Raw genomic sequence first — 20,521 nt, forward strand, 5'->3', positions numbered from 1 at the left:
TGGATGACTCGCCGGCCAAAGACTCATCCTCCATGGCGAGGCCATCTTCATGGCAGGCTGGGCTGCCAGTATTCTCACAAACTCAAGACCTACGACTCGTACATGCTTCGCATCTCGCCCGAAATCGTATCGTGCATGCATTTGTCACCAGACACGTCGCGTCGAGGGCTCTGGGCTGCTGACCAACTGAGCAAATGGTGGCACAGAACCGTCCTTCGATGCGATTCTCAGAGGTCGAGTGGGTCACGTGTGTGGATGCACCAATCACAGGTCGCACACGGGCACTGTGCAAAGAGGCACCAGGCAGCGTGAATGGCGTTTGCCGCTGCCGTGGGATGTCGTCGCCAGGGAGCCATCTCACGCAAACGCCAGAGGGCGTTCAGTGGATGGTCGAGCGAGCGTGCCTGTCCATCGCCGCCTCGCCCCCCCTAAACCGTCCTTGCAGGCGCATGTTATTAACGCGCCCGCGTCATCTTCCCCCGCTTTCTGTCCGCTATTCCACTGTAACGAGCCCTGTGGCTAGGATTAGGCTACCAACTCGTCATTCTCCCTGTATCACCTGGCCCGCGCCTGCCGTTTCCCGCCCTGTTGGCTTACAAGAAGAAGGAGCCACCGTCCAAAACCGAGTCATCCTGGGGTCTCGCCTGCCGTCTGTTTTCCATTCCCTCTCCTTCCCTTTTCTCTCTTCTCTTTCGTTTTCTTCCCTTTTTCTCCTCCTTCATCATATTTCACATCTCATCTCCATCATCCTTATCATCACCACCGAGTCGACCTGGCTTTTTGTTTTGTCGTCCGCTCACAGCCCTCCCGACCTGGACCCCCGCGACCCGCACACCATTAGCACCTGAGGACCGACCCCACTTTGCCGTCCGCTGCCTATCTCGTCATCTCTCTGCCCGCCATTTGTTCCTCGCTTCTCGCTCCTGGGGCATTCCCTCCGTCTTCCAACAACCACCTTTTTTTCAAACCGTCACCATTTCCGAAAAACTGCACCCGTCGCCCGTCAAGATGCGTTCAAAGTTCAAGGACGAGCACCCTTTTGAGAAGCGCAAGGCCGAGGCCGAGCGCATCCGCCAGAAGTACGCGGATCGGATTCCCGTAAGTGCCCGTTCCTCTTCGTGGTGTCGCCGTGTATTCGCGTTTTGTTGTGTCGGCTCCGTTGCCTAACATCGCCAGGTTATCTGCGAGAAGATCGAGAAGAGCGAGATTGCGACCATCGACAAGAAGAAGTACCTCGTGCCCGCAGACCTGACCGTCGGCCAGTTCGTCTACGTCATCCGCAAGCGCATCAAGCTGGCGCCCGAGAAGGCCATCTTCATCTTCGTCGACGAGACCCTGCCGCCCACCGCTGCGCTGATGTCCAGCATCTACGAGGAACACAAGGACGAGGATGGGTATGTCTATCCCTTTTTCAGCCCCTGTTCAGCCACCGCATTGTGATCATAATGCTAACACTTCCCAGCTTCCTCTACATCCAGTACTCCGGCGAGAACACCTTCGGCGAGGACATTTGAGCATGATACTACCCCTCTAGCTTGTCTGCATTCCGTGTCTTTGTATCGCGACAAACGGCCTTGACCTGGGTTTTATTATCTGCTGAATCGCGATGACGTACCTGATGGCTCTTTATGTTTGCAATGCTATCTTTCTTATTATTATGACGAGGGACGGGGTGCCCATGGGCCGAACTATCACCTCTGGCGTTGGGAAATTGAAGGAATAACACTATATTATTTTTACTTGATTTATTTGCTTTTTGGTCTTTGATCGCTATTCTTCTACTGTACGCCTTCTTGTGATTCCGGTGCTTTCGCGTCGCTTTCGTGGCCTTCTCGTTCTCGAACAATGACTAGCCTTCTCAGAGCGAGAATGTCTTGTCATCATCTGCCTAACGGCAACGAACAAACCGGCACCGGGAGAGCCAGCAGATGTCGAAGCCGAGAAGAATTCTCCTCTCACCGCCGCAGACACCACTGCCGCCTTGCAGCCCCAGGACTTTTTTCGGAAGCCGGTGAGCTACACCGCCAAGTGGGTGGATGCCGTTATTTCTGCACTATTCATGCCCTGCTGCCGCTACCGCTGCCTAGCCCTTGCAGCCTTGTCACGCGCGGTCTCCTGTTGCAGCCTATTGTGTCTGTGTCCTTCGTTTTAAATATTTATGGATGTATCCTGTGTTTTCCGTCTTCAGTATCAACCACCAACCAGACATCCGTAACAAGAGTAGGGAGCGGCAGGCCTTAACCCTTCTATTGACATGTAAGAGAGACCTTGGCCTTCTGTCTCATGTTCTGGTTATGTTTTTTCCGCGTGACGTCTGTCAACACATGACAACATTTCCTAGACAAATACGCAGCCTAACGTGCTTTCTTTGTCGTCTGGATCCAAATAGCGAAAAGTTTGAATCACGTGGTTAGAATTGCTCCAGTAATGTGGCAAACAACGAAAACGAACGACCGATCAACAGCGCCCAGTCGCGAAGATCGTCTTGGGCTAATTAGCGCCGCAGCCTTGTCTATATTGTGATTGTGTGGAAGTTATCGTTTACCAGGCCCTTATTTTATCTTAAACGTCGGACAGGTACTTTCTAAGAGTCATATACAGCCTTTGTATAAGGGCCCCAAACTATCTTAAATTTATAGGTTTTTCCGTATTAACTCCTCTGTTGAAATTACCGACAGGGTTATTGTATTCATTTGTCTATAAGCATGATATTTTTTTTTTTTTTTTTTTTAAAAAAAAAGTCATGCAAAAACTGCGACATGTCAAAGTTTGTTAAAACATCTAATATGAAATATGCAGTCTATGCAAAACGACACTAGCATCACGAAGAAACCTCACAGAACCATTCTTTTGATGGATTAGATTGATAAGTGCGCAAGTTTTCATCATACATCACCGATTCGAGCACAAACTAAGCAAACATGCTCGTTCGATACAAAGATAGACGCAAACACCTCAAAGTGGGAACATAGTGAGCGAGAACAGACCAACGGTTTTCATTGCCAGACAATTAAGACACAGAATCAGATCCAGCCACCCGAGAAAAAGCGACCATGTAAACAAACTGAGGAAAAGCATAGAGTAACGGCAAGGGAATAGGCCATGAACCCTACAAAAGATGAGGGAGCAGTATATGGCAGAACGAGCAAAGGCAAAGTGGGAAATAAACAGATTGAATCAAACTGGCATAGAAACAAAACAACGTACAGCCAAATGCAAGGGCAACGACCTCCTCCACATATCCAACCTATTCGAAAATGAAAGGAGGGAGGCCTGTCGCATTCGTGTGCAAAGGGAAGTCGACGAAGAAGACGAAAATAGAAGCAGTGAAGCCAGTCATGCAAGCCCACCGGAAAATCCCATAAAAAGACAATAATGAACAAAGATACACCGACGCCGACCTTTTTGTTCCCGCCATCGTCTGAAAGCGCGCAGAAAACATGGCGTACAAAGGACAAACTCGACCAGGGAAAGAGAATCAACAGAGATGCAAAAACACAGATAAGAGGTGAAAACGAAACAAAGACCATCACGCAAGACCATGCATGTAACAAGATACAACCTGCAGTCCCGGTAAAAATCCCAGTAAAAAACACATGTAACAACCAAAACTAAAACAAATAAATAGCAAAAGAGACCTGACAACAAGCACCCGCCTGGCACACGACAGCCCGGCAAGGTAGATGAACCGCACAGCAAGCTCGCGGCAGTGGTGCATTTATGACGCGTTGACCTTCTGCTTCTTAGGCATCCGGGGTGTTGGTGGCTTCGTCTTGCCCTGCAGACCGTTGACTTGCGGGTTGCCAGCCGGTGTCGGCGCCGACGTCGGACCGCCGTTCATGTCGTCCTCCGTCTTCACACCAGACGGCCGTCTCCGTTTCGTGCCGGCAGGCGACGTGTTTGCGCTCGGGCCGTTGGAGTTGGTGCCTTGCTGGCTCTGCGACGGGTGCATGGCTGGTGCCGGCATGGTGCCGGGTGCAGGGCTACCCACAACATGGGGTGAGCCCGGCGGGGGGAGGTGCGCGGCGTGCGGGCTGGCCCCAATAGGGAACTGGCCCATGCCAGGTGTCCGTGGGCCGCCCTGCGGTAATGCGCCTTGGCCGTTGACGTTCATGTTGTTGGCTGGAGTCCGGATGACATTCTGGACGTACTGGTCCAAGGTGCTGAAGGCCGTCAAGCTGGGGTTTTCGTGGCTGTAACTGAAGAGGGGTGTCATGTGGCCCATGACTTCCACAACCTAGACATTGAAGTCAGTATTCATAAGCATGTTCATAACCATGTGCCTACAACAATCTCGAATGGAGCGACTGCAAATTCATACCTCGAGGAACTGGTTGACAGCCTCGGTGATGCCAACACTCTCCTTGATGCTCGAGTGGGGAAGCTGAAAATCCGGGGGGATGCTCTGGGGCGACTTCATCTGCTTGACCTTGCCCTTCTTGCTCATTTCGGGAGACTGCTTGTTGTCGCTCAAATTTATACTCCGCCATTCCTTGACCCACTTGTGGCCAGGCTGCGCAGCCTGGATGACCATCTTGCGCGGCAAAAACTCTTCGTGGTCCTCGCAGCTGAACTCGAACAGCTCAAACTTTTGCTCGGCATCAAACTGCACGCGCACAGAGCCGCTCGAGACAACCTGGGAGCCGCTGGTAAACCACTGCACAAAGTTGGCCTTGGAGTTCTCGACACAGAAGCGGTCGCTCTGGATGGGTTTCTCGACGAAGCCCTTGTCCATGACGAACTGCATCTTCTTGACACCGCTCTCAAAGTACGTGTGGAAGTACCGCGCCAGAGCAGAGCAGGGGATTTCGTACTGCTTGCTGGTCTTTTCCTCGCCATCGACAATGTGTATCGAGTGGCGGAAGACACCAACAGGCGAGAAGAAGCGGTTGACAAAGTCGACCCAGTACGCAACATCCTCCTTGCCCTTGGAGCCGGGGAAGGAGCCGAGAGACTCGCTAAACTGGGTCAACCGCAGCAGGCACTGCATCCGCATAGGCTCGCGCTTCTGCTGGAGCGCGGCATTGGCAGCGGCCAAGTGGTGTGCTTGCTGTAGAGCAAGAGGGTTCTGCTGCAGCATGTGATGTTGCATCTGTGCCTGCATCTGTGGGGTGATATGCTGCGGCATCTGTTGCGGCATCTGCTGGGGCGGCGGCTGAGGGCCACCCGGGCCCTGCTGCTGTGCTTGGGGTTGGCCTGCCATCTGCGGGGTCATCTGGACTTGCATACCCTGCGGTCCGCCGTTTTGGGGTGGCGGGCCACCTGGCTGCTGGCCGGGCTGCTGAGGTGTTTGCGGCTGGCCAGGTTGACTAGGCTGTTGTTGCTGCTGGGGTTGGCCCTGCTGGCCCGGCTGGCCCGACGGCCCTGGCTGGCCTGGCTGGCCTTGCTGACCGGGTTGACCAGGCTGACCAGGTTGACCGGGTGGACCGGGCTGGCCGGGGCCGCCTTGTTGTGCTGCCTGCTGGGCCTGCTGGGCCTGCTGGGCTTGTTGAGCTTGTTGTGCCTGCTGGGCCTGCTGGGCATGCTGTTGAGCTTGCTGTTGTGCTTGCTGTTGGGCCTGCTGGTGAGCCTGCTGCTGCTGGTGATGTGCTTGCTGCTGTGCCTGTTGGGCCTGTGCCTGCTGGACCTGCTGGGCTTGCTGTTGGGCCGTAGCAATCGCTTGCGCCTGTTGAACCTGCTGAACCTGTTGAGCCTGCTGAGCCTGGGCCTGCTGGGCCTGCTGGGCCTGTTGTGCCTGTTGGTGAGCCTGCATGGCCGCGAGGTGGGCTTGCTGGACCTGGAGCTGATTCGGGTTGTGTGCTTGGTTGTTGAGTTGGTGTTGCGAAATGGCGTTCTGCTGGGCGATCATGGCCTACCAAGGTACCAAGTTGGATCATGGTTAGCTCTGGGTTTTATGTATTTTATGAATTTGTACGAGATACAGAGCCATGGGGTTCGACATACCTGAGTACGCGGGTCCTGCGCACCCCCTTGCGCGCCCATCCGTCTCTGGAGAGCCGCAATCTGGCTGGCCTGCATCATGCTCTGGTTGTACATGCCGGGGTGCTGCTGCTGCATCATCATCTGCTGCGTGTGGCGCTGTTGTTGCTGCTGCTGCTGCAGCTGCTGCAGCCTCTGTTGCTGGAGCTGTGCCTGAAGCGCTGGGTTGTTGACTACTAAATACAATCAGTACGCTGACACGTTGAAGCAAGAGGGGTGATGAGGAAAAGCCATCATCGGAAAACGCTGGTCATCGAGACAAGAGGAGAACGTACATGCCATGTGGCTCATTTGTTGCTGCTGGAAGAGCATAGCCTGTTGCTGAGGACTCATATGCTGGATATTGTGGCCACCCGGTCCGCTGACGCCCGGCGGCATACCCGCCGCCATCATCGCGGCTGGGTTGATTTGGGGTCCTCCCGGGCCCGAGACGCCCATCTGTGCGGCGAGGTGTTGGGGGATGGCGCCGGGCTGACCGGGCTGGCTGGGGTTATGAGCCATGCCAGGCGCAAGGCCAGGATGTCCTTGCGGGACGCCGGGATGCTGCTGCATCGCGTTCGGGTGTGGTGAGAACGCGGGTCCCATACTCGCCATCTTTGCTGTATACGCGCGCGCGGCCTAATCGTCCCCAAAACGGTAAATAGGCAGCGAGGCAATGTCGGCAGGAGATGTGGGCGAAGAGAAACAAGATAGGTGGTGATGCAGCGCGCCGTCGGACTTATCGCATACGAGGGTGTGGGTTGGGAAGGTTCGAGAGGATCGGACGAAACACGGGGCGGGCTACTTCTGTCGTCGGTGGAAATAAGCAGGGGACCGAGCCGGAGATGGAATCGAATTCGTTTCGCGATATGCAAATTCGCAAAGTGCGCCAATGGAGGCAGAGAAAAGAGAGACGAAGAGGCTGGCAATGGATCCCAAATGATGTCGTGGAAACAGATGGATGTCGCGGTCTTGCGGCTTCGCTAACAGTCCCGAGTGAGCTTTCGGCAGTTTGTCGCAGGAAAGGGCCTGTTGGCTCTGCAAAGGTTCTCTTGCAAAGGTTCTTCGCACTTTTGTCACGACAATGGTTTTGCGAAACGAAAAGAATGCGGCGACGTTCGAAGAAGAAAAATGGCTGCCAAAGCACGCCACGGGGTGCGGTACAGTTTGTGTGTGGTGCGGGATTCGAAACGTGAGAAACAAAGACGGGGGGGGAGAGAAAGAGGAAAGGTAGGTAGGGGTTAAGAGCCAGAACTGGCTGAAAGTGAACGCGACGACCTATTCGGTCCAGCAATAAACGGCAGCCCAGGAATTCAAAGTAAAAAATTGTGCCAGAGAAAGTAAAGTAACTGGCCCGTTGGCGCTTCTTCGTCTCCTTCTCTATTTTCTCAGGTGTGCCAGTGAGCGCCAAAAAAAAAAAGGAAGCCAAAGCGACCGTCAAGTTTCCGCGATAGAAGACAAAACATGCGACAAAAGAGAAGCAGCCAAGTCAGCGAAGAGGATGCAAGGGGAAGAGCGGAGCTGGGGAGGAACGAAAATTGGAACAAAGTGTGGGCGATAGGGAATCGAACGGCCAGTGGAAGGCGATGATCGCCCGCGAAAGCGCGAAAGAGAGGGCCTCAGGGCGCAAGACCGAAGATTAGTAGGAACTTAGCAGGCGAAAGTGAAGAAAAGAGGGCCTCAAGAGAGGCTTCAGGAGGGATAATTAGGGGGATGGGTGGAGGAGAATAGCGACCAAGCGATGGAATTGCGGGAAGATTGGGGGGGGGGGCGTTCTTTGCGGGTGCGCGGGAGACGAAGCGCACGAGACGGACCAGGGAGGATCAGGAACGCAGAAGTCTGAGTAGAAAGGTCAGAAGAAAGGGTGGAGGCCTGGCCAGCCCCAAATTTTGACTAGGAAGTTTGATGGCGTAAAAAGATACAGCGACGATTCGGTTCTAGAGGAGCCGACACCAGCGGCCACTAACAAAAAGTAGCAAGGGTAGGTAACACCCACAAGAGACGACGGCGTCTTTGCAGACCCTGAGGCGTGGGAAACTTGGGAAACGGTATGGCGAGGGCAGCGGAGAAAAGGGGATCGAATGTGAAGCTGTGAAGCCGAGGAAAAGGAGAGGAAAGGGGGGAAGGCGGGACATGGAGAGGAAGCAAAAAGTTTTCACTCTCGTGGTGCAACCGATGCGGAGGCAAAAAAGGAAGTCGACAATAGCGAGCCAACGGCAGTGCGTGTGGAAGGGGCGACTGTGCGCATGTGCGCTACTCTTGGTCGCTGCCTTTTGTTGACAGGCTTGGCTGTCGTATGTGACAATGGACGACGGCGCCTGGAGTTTGTTGAAGGAAGGCGCAGAGGGTGTCATTCAACGTCACAGGTACGATTTACGAGAAAAGGGCAGTTGCGACACAGAGCGAGGACTCGTTATACAGAAGTCGCGATTGTGCGAGAAGCAGAAGAATGGCTTGGTGCAGCATGGAGAAGGCAAGAGCGAACAACGGACAAGCGATTGGGCCGCAGAAAGCTGCGACGACAAACGGCAGGCGGGATCCACCAGAGCTGTTTTTGGAGGACAAGTCCAAGGCAGGTGCAATCGGGGAGCAGACGGGACAGGGAGGGGATGCAGAAATCCGCGACAAACAGGGGGGATGCGAGAGGTTTGTTTCTGTCAGAGAATGTGAACAGACGGAGGATGAGGAAGAACCGAGAAAGACGAAGAAAGCAGACAAAGTCAAAGGCCACGACGAGGGATCCGGCGAATACGGAGAACGTGGAAACAGGTGACACAAACAGAAATGGGGGGAACTGTGCTTAGACGTCGTTTCGAGAAGAGAAGGTGCGAACAGCGAATGGAGAGGAAAGAGCGGATGCTCGCACTCGGGGAATCTGGACACACTCGCGCTGCGAGATTCTAATCTCTGCGGAGTACTCCGCACGTCGCACATAATTTCTATTTAATGTACTGCATTTCTGCTGACGGCCCCATTCTGGAGGAAATGGGAAATGAACCCAGATGCGGCCCCGACAAGCGCGTTTTCACAATTGAATACGCTCCGTATGGCGCGTTTCTCTGATTTGGAAGGCACCATGAATGTGCTTGTTGAAAGGGTGCCTGCCATTTCGAGACGTATTGCAGACGACGATCAGCGTATTGTACCTGACAAAGTGATTCGAGGCTCTTTCCTTTCCAGTTCATCTGTCTACGCCCTCCTCTCTATTTACACTATCCTTTTCTGTGTGATACTCATCGACATGGAAAACACACTGTTGGATCAACACAAAAGGCAAAGGCCGAATACGGGTGGCTGGGAACAGGCATATTGGCCCTGCAGGAAGCGGGCCGATGCTCCAAGCCAAATTCAAAATGCGTGGCGAGCGTGGCAGCGTGGGTCAGGCCACACAGAGAAAAGTGGACTGTTCTTAGTCATCTTATTTCGGCGAAACTATTTTTCCTCTGCCGGGTCTGGCCAAATTTAACGGCGCGAAGAAGGAAGCACAGAAGGTACGACATGCTGAAGGGGAAGAAAGAGCGAAAGTGGGGCAGCATATTTGCTTTGGCGAGAGACCCCAGCGGGTCCGGCTATAAATTTTCTCTGCATCCAAATCTGCTTGTACCTTTTTCCCTTCCTTTCCTCTTCTCACTTCCCTCAACACAACAACCACCACTGGCCAGAGTTTGACGTCGAGCTGCACAGCTGGCTGTATGGCGGCAGACGAGCTGTCTGCCCGCTGCGAGCATAACGAGCTTGTGCAGCTGTGCCGACTCTGGCTGCCACCAAATCGTGAGTTTTCCTCCTTTCCGACATCCATCACGACACTCGTCACTTTTGCACACGTCCCTGTCCCTCCCTGGCCATGATGACATTCCAAAACACATGTCTTCTTTTCCCAACAGAATCGCCCATGAAGAAATTTTGTCTGTTTCCGGGCTCGTTCCTACGGGAGCGTAGCTTGTTACGTGCCAGTATTGTTACGTCTGAGCCGCTCGTTTGTGCACATATCTGTTTTTCCGTGTGAAGAGGAGAACGTTGCTGACCAGTGATAGTCTTTTTAGATGTGTCGAATACAATTGTACTAGGACAGGGGTGTACGGCCACGGCTGGGCCGTGAAGGCGACGGATCGACGTTTGTCGACCCGTCGTGTGTATCATACTAGGTTAGTTGTTTTTGATGCTTTGAGTTGAGCAAGACAACAGCAGTCACCCGTCGACATACATTCACCTTCACTCCTCATCGACACTCTCCCGGTTCTTATGATGAAAATTATTCCTACATTCGCAGTTTCCACTTGAGTATCCTACATATAGAAGAGCCAATTTCTATTGGATGCAAATGAGGGCAAAGCATCTTCCTTGGATGTCTGATCAAGAACCACACCCACTCTTTTTTTCTGTGTTTGGTGTGCTGCTGTTTGTCTGCGCCATGCTGTTCTGGCACACGCTTGCTAACACTTGGCAATAGATTCCTCAAGTAATGCATGATGAAACGACGAGACGCCCGACACGACGTGTCATACGATATATCACGATGTGGCAAATGAACACAAGACGATGGGAAGCAGATGTAGACAAGCCTATGGTGGAGTGTGCATCGGGATTCACGGCCAGTATAAATAAATTCAGAAACCGTTTTTTTTGTCAAAAACTCCAGACATCAGGATTTTGTATATTCTCCATGTCCGTACTGTCCATAAACAAACCACGCCAAACACCAAACCAGGAGATACATTTGTACGTGACCATGTCCATAACTACGAACATGAGATCTTCTTCACTCTTGTTCGGAGTGTGTTTGTACATCAAAAGAATCCACACCTAGATTGGACTACGTCGTCTCTGAAACAGGCCCCAGGCTCCCTAGGCCACACTCAGGCCTTGTCTCGTCGCAAACGACTCGCCTCCGCTGCCAGCACCGCCTGCACCGCCTGCACCGCCCCCTGGCAGCCCCGCGCCTCGCTTCACCCGTCCTCCGACCATGCCGCGCCGGTTCCGTCCCGTCCGGCCGCGGCCCAGCCAGTTGAGCTTCAGCAGGCGGCTCAGCTCCTCGACGCGGCGGTTGCCGTCGTCGCCGTCGGGGGCGGCGGCGTTGGTCGCAGCAGCCGAGGAGGAGGACTCGCCCGCCACGCCCACACCGGCCAGCACGCTCATGCACTGCAGCATGCGGCCGACCATTTCCGTGACCTGCTTGCTGTCCTCGACGTTTTGCTCGCGGACGCTGCCGAGCAGACTGGCGCCGCCGGACGAAGGAGGGGGGCCGGCCCCATTGGCGTTGGCGTTGCCGTTGGCGTTGCCATTCCCGTTTGTGTTGCCATTGCTGTTGCTGTTACTCACGCTCGTCACCGTCGTGAGGGCGCCCCCGCTGACGGACGAGCTAAACGACGGCCGCGGCTCGTTGCTGCTCGCAAAGGAGACGTTGCTGATGGCGCGGGACCGGCTGCCGCTGGCCATGCCGCCACCACCCGTGTCGTTGCTGCCGCTGAGGTTGAGGTTGAGGGTGGCCGTCCCGCTCGGGTCCAGCGACGACATGGCCGTGCCGGGCCGGTCGTTGCTGGTGGTGGTGCTGCCAAAGCTGCCGTAGCTGTGCGCGGCGGCGGCGGCCAAGGACGAGTTGGAGCGGCCGGGGCGCTGCTGGATGGGGATGGGTTTTGTTTGGCTCGCGCCCATGCCCATGCCCATGCCCATGCCCATGCTGATGCTGCTGGGCGACGTCATCATGGTGGGCGAGGCGCGGGCCAAGGCCATGCCGGCGAGCGACTGGGGCAGGAACTCGAGCGAGAGACGCGAAAAGATGGGTTTGAGCGTGTCGTAGCGGGGCAGGATGACCGTGTCGCGGTAGGACGCGAGCACGAGGCGGCGGACGTCGAGGACGGCCGAGACGGGCGCGACGGCGGGGGATGCGGTCGTCGCGGTCGTCGCAGCCGTCGCAGCCGCCGTGGTCGCCGTGGTCGCCGTCACGCCGCCCCAAAAATCGCGCGCCTGTTCGGGCGTGAGGAGCGTGCCCATGCCGGCAAACTCGAGATCGAGCGGCAAAAAGACGGCCTGCATGTACGGCAGAATGCTCGTAAACGTAAAGAGCCACAGCTCCACGAGGGCCGGGATCAGGCGGTCCTCGGGGGTCTGGCGCAGGGTGCGGTCGAGGGAGGCGAAGCCCATGGTCAGCAGGTCGCGCAGGTCCTCGAGGATGATGTTGGGCGAGCGGCGCTGGATGCAGTACTGGATGTGCATGACGACGACACGGTTGAGCAGCTCGACGGGGATGCGCAGGTCCTCGCCCTCAAAGATGACCTGCAGCTTGGCCTTGAGGTAGGGCCAGGCGTCGTCGTAGCTCAGGTTGCTCGAGCCGTACTTGGCAGCGTCGACGGCCGAGTCGGCCAGCAGGCCCGCGCCGCCCGACCCATAGCTGCCGGGGCCGGGCCAGCCGTCGCCCTGGACGCTGCCAGCACCGCCGCCGCCCATGCCGCCGCCCATGCCGGCCATACCGCCCATGCCGCCGAGCTCGATGCTCGCGGCGCGCGTGTAGTCGCCATTGGCGGCAATGTTGACGGCGCTGGCAGCAGCAGCGGCGGCCGCGGCGGCCGCGGCCTTGTCTTCTTTGTCCTTCTTCTTGTCGCGCAAGGCGCGCGCACCGTGGCGCAGGTCCAGGCCGCTCATGCTCTTGAAGGTGGTGGACGCCGGCCCGGGGCTGTTGGGCGGCAGGCTGAAATTGTAGAGACTGCGCGGGGCGTTGGGGTCGGTGGGCCGCGAGTTGCTGGCGGCCGAGGACAGCGGCAGGTGGAAGTCGTCCTTGTCCTTGAGCTTGTGTTTCTGGCGGGACAAAAAGTGGTGCTTCTTTTCCTTGCCCTCTTTGCCGTCTTTGCTCTCTTTGCCGTCCTTGTCCTTACCGTCCTTTCCGCCGGCCGTGCTCGCGGTGCTGTCCTTTTCATAAAAGGTGGGAGCGCCGCCCGCGGCCGTGTTCGTGAGACCGAGACCACCGCTGCCGCCGACGCCGCCGAGCGTCGCGCTGCTGCTGGACCCGACCAGCCCCAAGCCCATGCCCATGCCCATGCCCATGCCCAAGCCCATGCCGCTGTCGGCGGCGCGGATGGTGGCGGCCGACGAGTTGCCCAGGCTGTAAAAGGACGACTGGCTGGACGAGTCGAGGCTGGTGGTGCTAAAGTTGGCGCGCTGCAGCGAGGCGAGGGCCGACGAGATGCCCATCTTGTTGGGGCTGGGCAGCGGCTTGTCCTTTGCGTCGCCCTTGGTGGAGATCTTGCCGGGCCGCGAGAAGAGCTTGACCTTGGACTTTTCGGCCTTTTTCTCGGGGACGGGCGGGGGCGGTGGCAGAGGCGGTAGCGGTGCATGTTGTGCCTGCTGTGCCTGCTGTGCCTGCTGTGCCATTTTGGGCGACGGCGGCCCGCCCGAGCGCGCAAACACGACGTTGGCGGCCGTCTGCGCGGCCGACGTGTGGCTGCCGAGCAGGCCGTTGTGGTACGTCTGGTTGCCGAAGCCGCTCTCGCGCGGGGCGCTGGCCTCGGTCAAGCTCAACGTGGGCGGCACCAGGGGCCCGCCACTGCTCCGCTTGTTCTTGTTGATGCTGCCGGTGTTCGACGCGGCCGCAACGGCTTCGTACGACTCGCCGGGTGCGGGCACAGTCTGCGACCGCTGGCGGGAGTGTTGCGGCACATGCTGCGGCGGTCCCGTCTGATGCTGGAGAGAGTGTTGTTGGTAGAGAGAGGGCGGTTGTGAGTGGGCGTATTGCGCATGTTGGGCAGGGTGGCCTTGGATCTGCTGCTGCTGCTGCTGCTGCTGCTGTACCATCTGGGACTGCTGCGCTTGCTGCAGTTGCTGCTGCTGCTGGGGCGTCAGCTTGGCCGAGCCCTGGCCTTGGCCCTGGCCGTGGCCTTGTGCCGTTCCCTGTTTGTGGTGGAGGACGGCCGCCTGGGCAGCGATTTGGCTCGCACTCATCTCGCGCCGCTCCTGCAGAGGCGGCGTGTTGACACCACCACGGGACGACGGCCGCGCGTTTTGCTGGCCCTGCCCCTGCTGCTGTGCATTGATGACCTGGGACAGGCTTCCGCCGCCGTTGGTCGAGGGCAGCGAGACGTCAAAGAGGCCGGCGGTTTGGGAGTGCTTGCGCGAGTGCGAGGGCTTGAAGGAGGCGATGGGGCTCGTGGGGGCGGCCGTTGCCGTCTTTTCTGCTGCCGTATTGGTATTGTTGGAGGAGCTGCTCGCGGTCGGCAGCGTCAGCGGCAGCGGCGAAACGGCCCGCAGAGTCTCGCCGGCAGCAACGTTGAGTCCCGCAGCGCCAGCCGAGGCGGCCGAAGCGGCCGCTGCTGTGGCTGCGGCGTTGGCGTTTGCATTTTGCCGCGCGGCGGCGGCAGCAGCGACGGCAGCCGTCACGGGCGTCGGGCGGGAGAAGTTGCTGTGCGCAGGGGGTGCGGCTGTCGGTGGCGCTGATGTGCTGGCACTGCCGGCGATGCCCGGTTGTTGCGACTGTGTTTGTGTTTGCTGCGTCGGTATCTGCTGGCGCATCTTGTTGATCGTCAAGGGCGAGGGCAGCGCCGACAGACGCGGATTCTCGTCGCCGGTCACGGGCGAGTCACGGCGCGGCCGCGTCGGCGGTGTCGGTGCCATGCGTGACGGCTGGTCAAACGTGGGCGAGAGGCTGGCGCGAGACGAGTTGTTCGCCGCCGTCGCTGCCACCAGGGCGGCCGAGGTTGGCGGTGGTGACGGCGGCCGCAGCGGCGAGAAGCTTCCGGGGCCTCGTGGCGGCCGTGCAGGCTGCATGGTGGGCGGGTCGATGGCGATGCTGGTTAGGGGCGAAGAGAGCAAAAAGAGCAAAAAGAGCGAAGAGAGATGGTCGAGGTCGTGCAATCTGGCGATGGCTTCGGTCGACTCGGCACGGCCACCCCGTCACATTGTGTGGCGCATTGGACAGGAGCGTGGTCGTGGTACACCGCCAGTCGGGTACGATCGAGAGGGGGCAATGTCGACGGGCGGAGGCTGTGGTACGTGAACTGGCGAGATCGAAAGGTTGAGACGTTGAGAGATCAAGGAGATTCGAGGGGATGTCGTCGTCGTGCGGCACAGGTTATCAGCTGGGTGCAGAGAAGCAGAAGACGCCGACGAGGCGTATCGTATTGGCTGCCGCGAACAAAGGATCCGAGTCGGCGCAATCGGTGTGAACGTGGGTGCAATGGGAGTGCAATCGGGATGCAATCTGGGGAAAATGTGGCGATGCGAATTGTCTCGATTTGGAGTGTCCTTGGACCGCCTGGTGGAGGGCGTCGTAAGTAAGCATAATGTATTCTGTAGGCGCTAGGCTGACTATTATTAGCGTGCTGTGTGAGCTGAGTGGGGTGTGCCAGCAAGCTATTGAAGGAACACAGTGCGGGGCCCGCTGAAGAACGCCCTGAAACGACCTGCCAGGCGGGACGAGTGCTGATCAGAGAAGCGAGATGAGAATACGAGGGGTGTTGGGACTTTGTTTCTTTTTGTTTTGTTTGTTTTTGTTTTGTTTTTGTTTTCGATTTCGTTTTCTATCAATTTTAAGAGAACCGCTTTCGGTTTTTATATTACTTTTGACTCCAGGAGATTAAAAAGGAAGAGACGAAACATATACAGTAAAACTAAAAGTAAATACATAGAAACAAAAATAATAAAAGTCTTACTTTTTTGAACGTAAATATACGACGACAACAGCAATAAGTACCACTCGTCCCGGTACATCTCTTGTCTGCAATTCTGGACAATGGCACGGTTCAGACAGGATGTACGGGTACTGAGTTTGTGGTATCTTGCTGCCTGTTCTGTGTCGTTACCTTCAGTTGTATTATTTCCTTGTTTTATTCTTTTCTTAAAAAAATGTTTTCCTCACCCAACTTGTTTTTACCAGCCACCACATCGTCACCACATCGTCACCACATAGTCACACGTCCTTCGTTTCTCTGCTTTATTTCATTCAGCGTGCTTGCCGTACTCCCTGTGCACAGAAACTAGTGGACAAGATAAACCGTGCACTGTGCCTCGTCGTGCACGTTTGACCTGGGAGCATCCCGTCTCTTGTATTTGTGCTTCGTTTGTGCTTTGTGTGTCTTGTTTGTGTCTCGTCTCCTTTCCACCAGGCCTATCGTTGACAGGTCCTCCTCTAGCCGCCGAGGCCTGGTAACGCGGACTGTTTCGTCTTGTTTGCCGTCGTACCTGTGCCGACTGACGAACAAGTTTTGTGTTATTTGTTTTGTGTCATTTGTGTCATCTGTGTCATTTGTGTAATTTGTGTTATTTTGTGCCGCCTCTGACGCCTTCCATTCTGCGTCTCTGGTCCCAGGAAGCACTCTTGACGCGTACTATCGTATCCTGGACGTATATATGCCTCCATACCTACTCATGGATTTCGTCTCTTGTCCTTCTCTCTGTTCTCACTTTACCTTCTTTCTCTCCTCACCTCCGAAAAGAAAATCTTCACTCGTTTTATAAGCTTTTTACAAACTGCTATACACAGATTTGCAAACAATTGTTTCTCGTTCACACCAAGATTGTCCTCAAATTAGACAATAAAAGCACAAAAGCAACACACTCTCACAATGAAGCCCTTCTCTGCTGCCGCTGCCACCGCTGCCACCGCCGCCGCTCTCATGGCAGCCACGGCTGCGGCCCAGAGCTACACCACCATCGTCCTCACCGAATCGGCCACGTCCACCACCACCATTGTCCTGCCCGCCTGGCCGACCACGTGGACGACGGGCCAAACAGCAACGGCGACGGCGACGGCGACGACGACAACGACGCCGCCCTCGCTGACACCGTACCCGGGCACGGGCACGGGCACGCGGACGAGCTCGGGCACGGCCACCACGACCTCGCCGGCGACCGTGCCGACGGCCGGCGCCGATGCCATGATGGTGCTGGACCGGGCGGCCCTGGGCTCGATGGTACTGCTTGTGATGCTGGGGCTGGTTGTTGTGTAGGTTGATTGGGTTCGGCGGTCAGGGCGGCGTGCCGGACTGTGCGTGACGTCTGTCATTCTGATAGTGTGATACTGAACGGACATCGAGGGAGGACAGCGCGGAGGCACAGAAAGCACGGGCAGACTTCGCATAATGAAACGCACGTTGGGTAACAGCAAAGAGGCAGTTGGCCGACGTCGTGTTACGAGGCGAAGTGGGGAGGAGAATGAAAGGAGACACAGGTTTTGGCCCAATGATGCAAGTAATACAATCTCATTCATTTTGTTCATGTTGTCCACTCTGAATCCGTCGGGCAAGAAGTAGTTAGCGGCCTGCTGTTGACGGTCCCACCATCTCTCGCCGTGCACGCAGCCCTGTATTCCAAACACGACGTGCTGTTGCCATGGCCATTGCTCATTTCGCTGCAGTTGTGCATGCCATTCTGTGTGTTGTGCGCGGTTCAGACGGCTCTGATGCGAGGCACAAAATTAATATTGACGTACACTGGCCAGCGGTGGTGGCCGCATACAACGAGTCCCGGCAGCGGCGTTGCGCATTGGAGGAGTATAAAGCGGGACCAGGACCATGCCCCCCGTCGTCTTGTGAACAAGCCGTCCGGCATTTTCCTGGGTGGTGCAATGCGTTGACTCTGCAGGCTTTGGCGGTTGTCTGATGTGGACGTCGCCACATGTCCTGCACATCTTACAGCCACAACATATGTCGTAGCCTCTTTGTCGATTTGCCCGAGCAGTGCTGTGTCGCCTTTGGCGGAAGCGAGCGACAGTCGTCGACATCTGGTGGCGTGTCGAGTCGGATGGCCCATTGCCTCTCAGACACCCACTGACATGACCGCCCCCCCTACCACCACGTCTCTCCGTCTCAAACGCGGCTCGGCATGTGTATGTTCGTTGATCGTCCTCTTTTTTTATTCCGTACTTGTCGTTCTTTTTCAAGCCACCACCAGCGTCTCGCTGGCCGGTCCGTTGCCTGGTCCTTTGGGAAGATTTTCCTGGGCTAGTTAGCAAGACGATTGCAACTCTCTACAGGCCCGCCATATCTGCCTGCTTCGCATGTACGCCTGCACGCCTCACGCCTGCACTTACCACGTCGTAAATCACCCGAATCATCAGGCTGCAGCTCGGGCACACGGCAATGTCGTTGGACTCGTCCAGCAGGTCCTCCAGAGCAATCTCGAAACGGTCGCCGCACGGGCACGGGTGGTGGTACAGCCCGCGCGCCGCGTCAAACGTCATGTCCTCGATCTCGACCTCGTCGTAGATGGCCGGCTCGTCGTCGTCGCTCATCGTGGCAAGGTGGGAGTGTTGCGTTGCGGTGGGCGTTGCGTTGTTGTTGAATCTCTCTTTTTTTGGCAGCGGGTGTTGGTGAAAGATTTGCGACGACCTATTTTGTAATTTGGGTTCGTAGTACGATTTAAAGGCGCCTTCCCCAACTTTTCAGTGGGGCGAACTTCTATGTGCGCATACAGTCTACATACTGTATTCACACTGTAATTACCCCACAATTATCGTGTAAGTCGACAACAAATGCATCATCATTCAGTCACCGTTTATATTCACATATTGGAAGACATCCATATTTGAAACGACCGCACATGTTGTCCCATACTATAACCCATCCAGAGCCCCCACAATCCCACGCTCCACAGCCCACTGCCTCTTCACGGCTGCAGCCCCGATACGTAGCCGTTGTTGGCCACCAGATTGTACGTCCTCAGCTTGTAGAAGAGCGTGCACTGGCGTGTCGCAATCTGGAACATGAAGGCGTCGCAGCCGCTGTTGCTTGCGCAGTTGGATGCGCACGCGCCGACCGAGTTCTCCGACGACCACGACGAGGTGCAGTCGTTGTTGGTCGGCTGGATCAGCGTGAAGCAGCGGATGTTGAACGGCAGAGTGACCTTGGTCGGCGGCTTGCCCCCGCTGCCGCCCGTGTAGCCTGTGGCCGTAATCGCCTTGTTGGTGCACGTGGGCAGCGTCAGCGTGGTGGTCGCAGTGACCGTCTTGGTCTGCCGAATCGTCTGGGTTGTCGTCTTGGTGACGTCCTGCTCCTTCAACGTCGTTGTCGTTGCAATCTTGGTCACAAACGTGGTCGTGGTCACCCGTGTGTACGTTGTCTTGGTCTTGGTCGACGTGGCCGTGACGGTGGGCGTGACCGTCGTGGTGCGTGTGACAGTGGTGGCCTGGACCGTGATCGTCGTGGTCGTGGCCTTGACGCCGCCGCAGGAGCAGGCGCTGGCGTAGTTGGCAGCGTCGCCGCAGGCCGCCGCGTATGTGGGGACGGGGAAGGGGCACGTCGACGGCGGCGACGACGAGGGGCTCGACTGGCTGTGGCTTGACGACGGCGGCGGAGACGAGGGGGTCGACTGGCTCTGGCTCGACGACGGCGATGACGACGACGTAGGAGGAGAAGACGAGGGGCTTGACAGGCTCTGGCTTGACGACGGCGGCGGAGACAAGGGGCTTGACAGACTCTGGCTTGACGACGGCGGCGATGACGACGACGGCGATGACGACGACGTGGAAGGAGGAGATGAGGGGCTTGACAGGCTTTGGCTTGATGACGGAGGAGGAGACGAGGGGCTCGACTGGCTTTGGCTTGACGACGGAGGAGGAGACGAGGAGCTCGACGGGCTTTGGCTCGACGACGACGGCAGCGAGGGTTTGCACCGGTTGTTCCGCTTCTTCAGCCGTGGCTGCTTCCCCGCCTCGCCACCACGGTCGCGGCGGTCGAGTGGCTGGCCTGTGTACACCGTCGTGGTCGCTTTGATGGTCTCGGTGGGCGTAAACTTGGTGACGGTGACGACATCGGTGGCGACCGTGACCGTGTCGAAGAGGGTCTTGGTCACGCCGACGACGGTGTTGGTCTCGACGTCGGTGTAGGCGTTGGTCCCCAGTGTGACCCACGTCGTGGTGGTGGCGAGGGTCTTCGTGACGGGCTCCTTGGAGACGGTGTCCCAGACGGTGATGGTATTGAGACAGTCTGTGGCGGTGACAGGATTGCAGGCAAAGAACGAGCTGCAGTCGTCCTTGGCGGCCGAGTTGAGCGGCGGACTGCCACGGTTGGTGACGGCGTTGTTGCAGGTGTTCTGGAGGAGTCAGTATGGTGCTTTGGAGACATAGGGATGACGAGATCGGGACGACTTACGGGACGACAGTGGTCATAGTCGCCACCACCGGCAGCAGACCGCTGGACCAGACCAGCGACCACGGCTAGGGAGAGAACGGACACTTTCATGGTGGTAGACGTGTTGAGAGAGCGTTTCCCGGGATGACAAGGGAAGGGACGAATGCTGAAGGGAGAACATCGACAACGGGAGGGTTGTGCGTCCTTTATACACCGACAGCGTTCTATCCTTGCATCATGCCCCAGATGGCCAATGCTTCCCGTTGTGGACGACGACAAAGACACCGTATGCCGGATCACGCTCATTCAGGCACTGCGGTTGGGCCATAATGCCTCTAGCACTCGTCTCCTCTCATTCATTCGCCCCGGCGGCCCGACCTTTTGTGCATGAGGGTGTGAAGGTCGGATCCGGCACGAATCCCAGTCAGCGAACCAGAGGCACACCCAATAGAAGCGGAGAAGAAGCGAACAAGAGAACAAGAAAACAAAGAACGTCGAGCACCCCAACT

The 20,521-nt window shown here is 56.9% G+C and overlaps 6 protein-coding genes across 6 annotated transcripts; 2 read left to right on the top strand and 4 right to left on the bottom strand.

The window, feature by feature from the left end:
• Positions 1-1,008: 1,008 nt before the first annotated feature.
• SPBR_01074 (uncharacterized protein) lies at positions 1,009-1,514 on the top strand (the record flags this gene model as incomplete). Its single annotated transcript, XM_040759392.1, has 3 exons — positions 1,009-1,098; positions 1,177-1,394; positions 1,463-1,514. The coding sequence occupies 3 exons, from the start codon at positions 1,009-1,011 to the stop codon at positions 1,512-1,514; spliced, it is 360 nt and encodes a 119-aa protein (XP_040618745.1).
• Positions 1,515-3,718: 2,204 nt separating this feature from the next.
• Positions 3,719-6,573, bottom strand: SPBR_00169 (PTAB protein; the record flags this gene model as incomplete). Its single annotated transcript, XM_040758489.1, has 4 exons — positions 3,719-4,237; positions 4,322-5,851; positions 5,944-6,155; positions 6,255-6,573. 4 exons carry the CDS (start codon positions 6,571-6,573, stop codon positions 3,719-3,721), a joined length of 2,580 nt encoding a protein of 859 aa, XP_040618746.1.
• A 4,230-nt stretch (positions 6,574-10,803) lies between these two features.
• Positions 10,804-14,712, bottom strand: SPBR_00067 (HbrB-domain-containing protein; the record flags this gene model as incomplete). Its single annotated transcript, XM_040758387.1, has 1 exon — positions 10,804-14,712. The coding sequence occupies one exon, from the start codon at positions 14,710-14,712 to the stop codon at positions 10,804-10,806; it is 3,909 nt and encodes a 1,302-aa protein (XP_040618747.1).
• A 1,796-nt stretch (positions 14,713-16,508) lies between these two features.
• On the top strand, positions 16,509-16,892 carry SPBR_01120 (uncharacterized protein; the record flags this gene model as incomplete). Its single annotated transcript, XM_040759438.1, has 1 exon — positions 16,509-16,892. One exon carries the CDS (start codon positions 16,509-16,511, stop codon positions 16,890-16,892), a length of 384 nt encoding a protein of 127 aa, XP_040618748.1.
• Positions 16,893-17,820: 928 nt separating this feature from the next.
• SPBR_01126 (diphthamide biosynthesis protein 3) lies at positions 17,821-18,175 on the bottom strand (the record flags this gene model as incomplete). Its single annotated transcript, XM_040759444.1, has 2 exons — positions 17,821-17,880; positions 17,975-18,175. The coding sequence occupies 2 exons, from the start codon at positions 18,173-18,175 to the stop codon at positions 17,821-17,823; spliced, it is 261 nt and encodes an 86-aa protein (XP_040618749.1).
• Positions 18,176-18,549: 374 nt separating this feature from the next.
• Positions 18,550-20,123, bottom strand: SPBR_00517 (uncharacterized protein; the record flags this gene model as incomplete). The annotated part of the gene is made up of 2 exons (XM_040758836.1): positions 18,550-19,974; positions 20,034-20,123. 2 exons carry the CDS (start codon positions 20,121-20,123, stop codon positions 18,550-18,552), a joined length of 1,515 nt encoding a protein of 504 aa, XP_040618750.1.
• Positions 20,124-20,521: the final 398 nt, after the last annotated feature.

This window comes from Sporothrix brasiliensis (genome assembly GCF_000820605.1).
Source record: "Sporothrix brasiliensis 5110 chromosome Unknown Cont19, whole genome shotgun sequence".
In the NCBI taxonomy this organism is placed as follows: Eukaryota; Fungi; Ascomycota; class Sordariomycetes; order Ophiostomatales; family Ophiostomataceae; genus Sporothrix; species Sporothrix brasiliensis.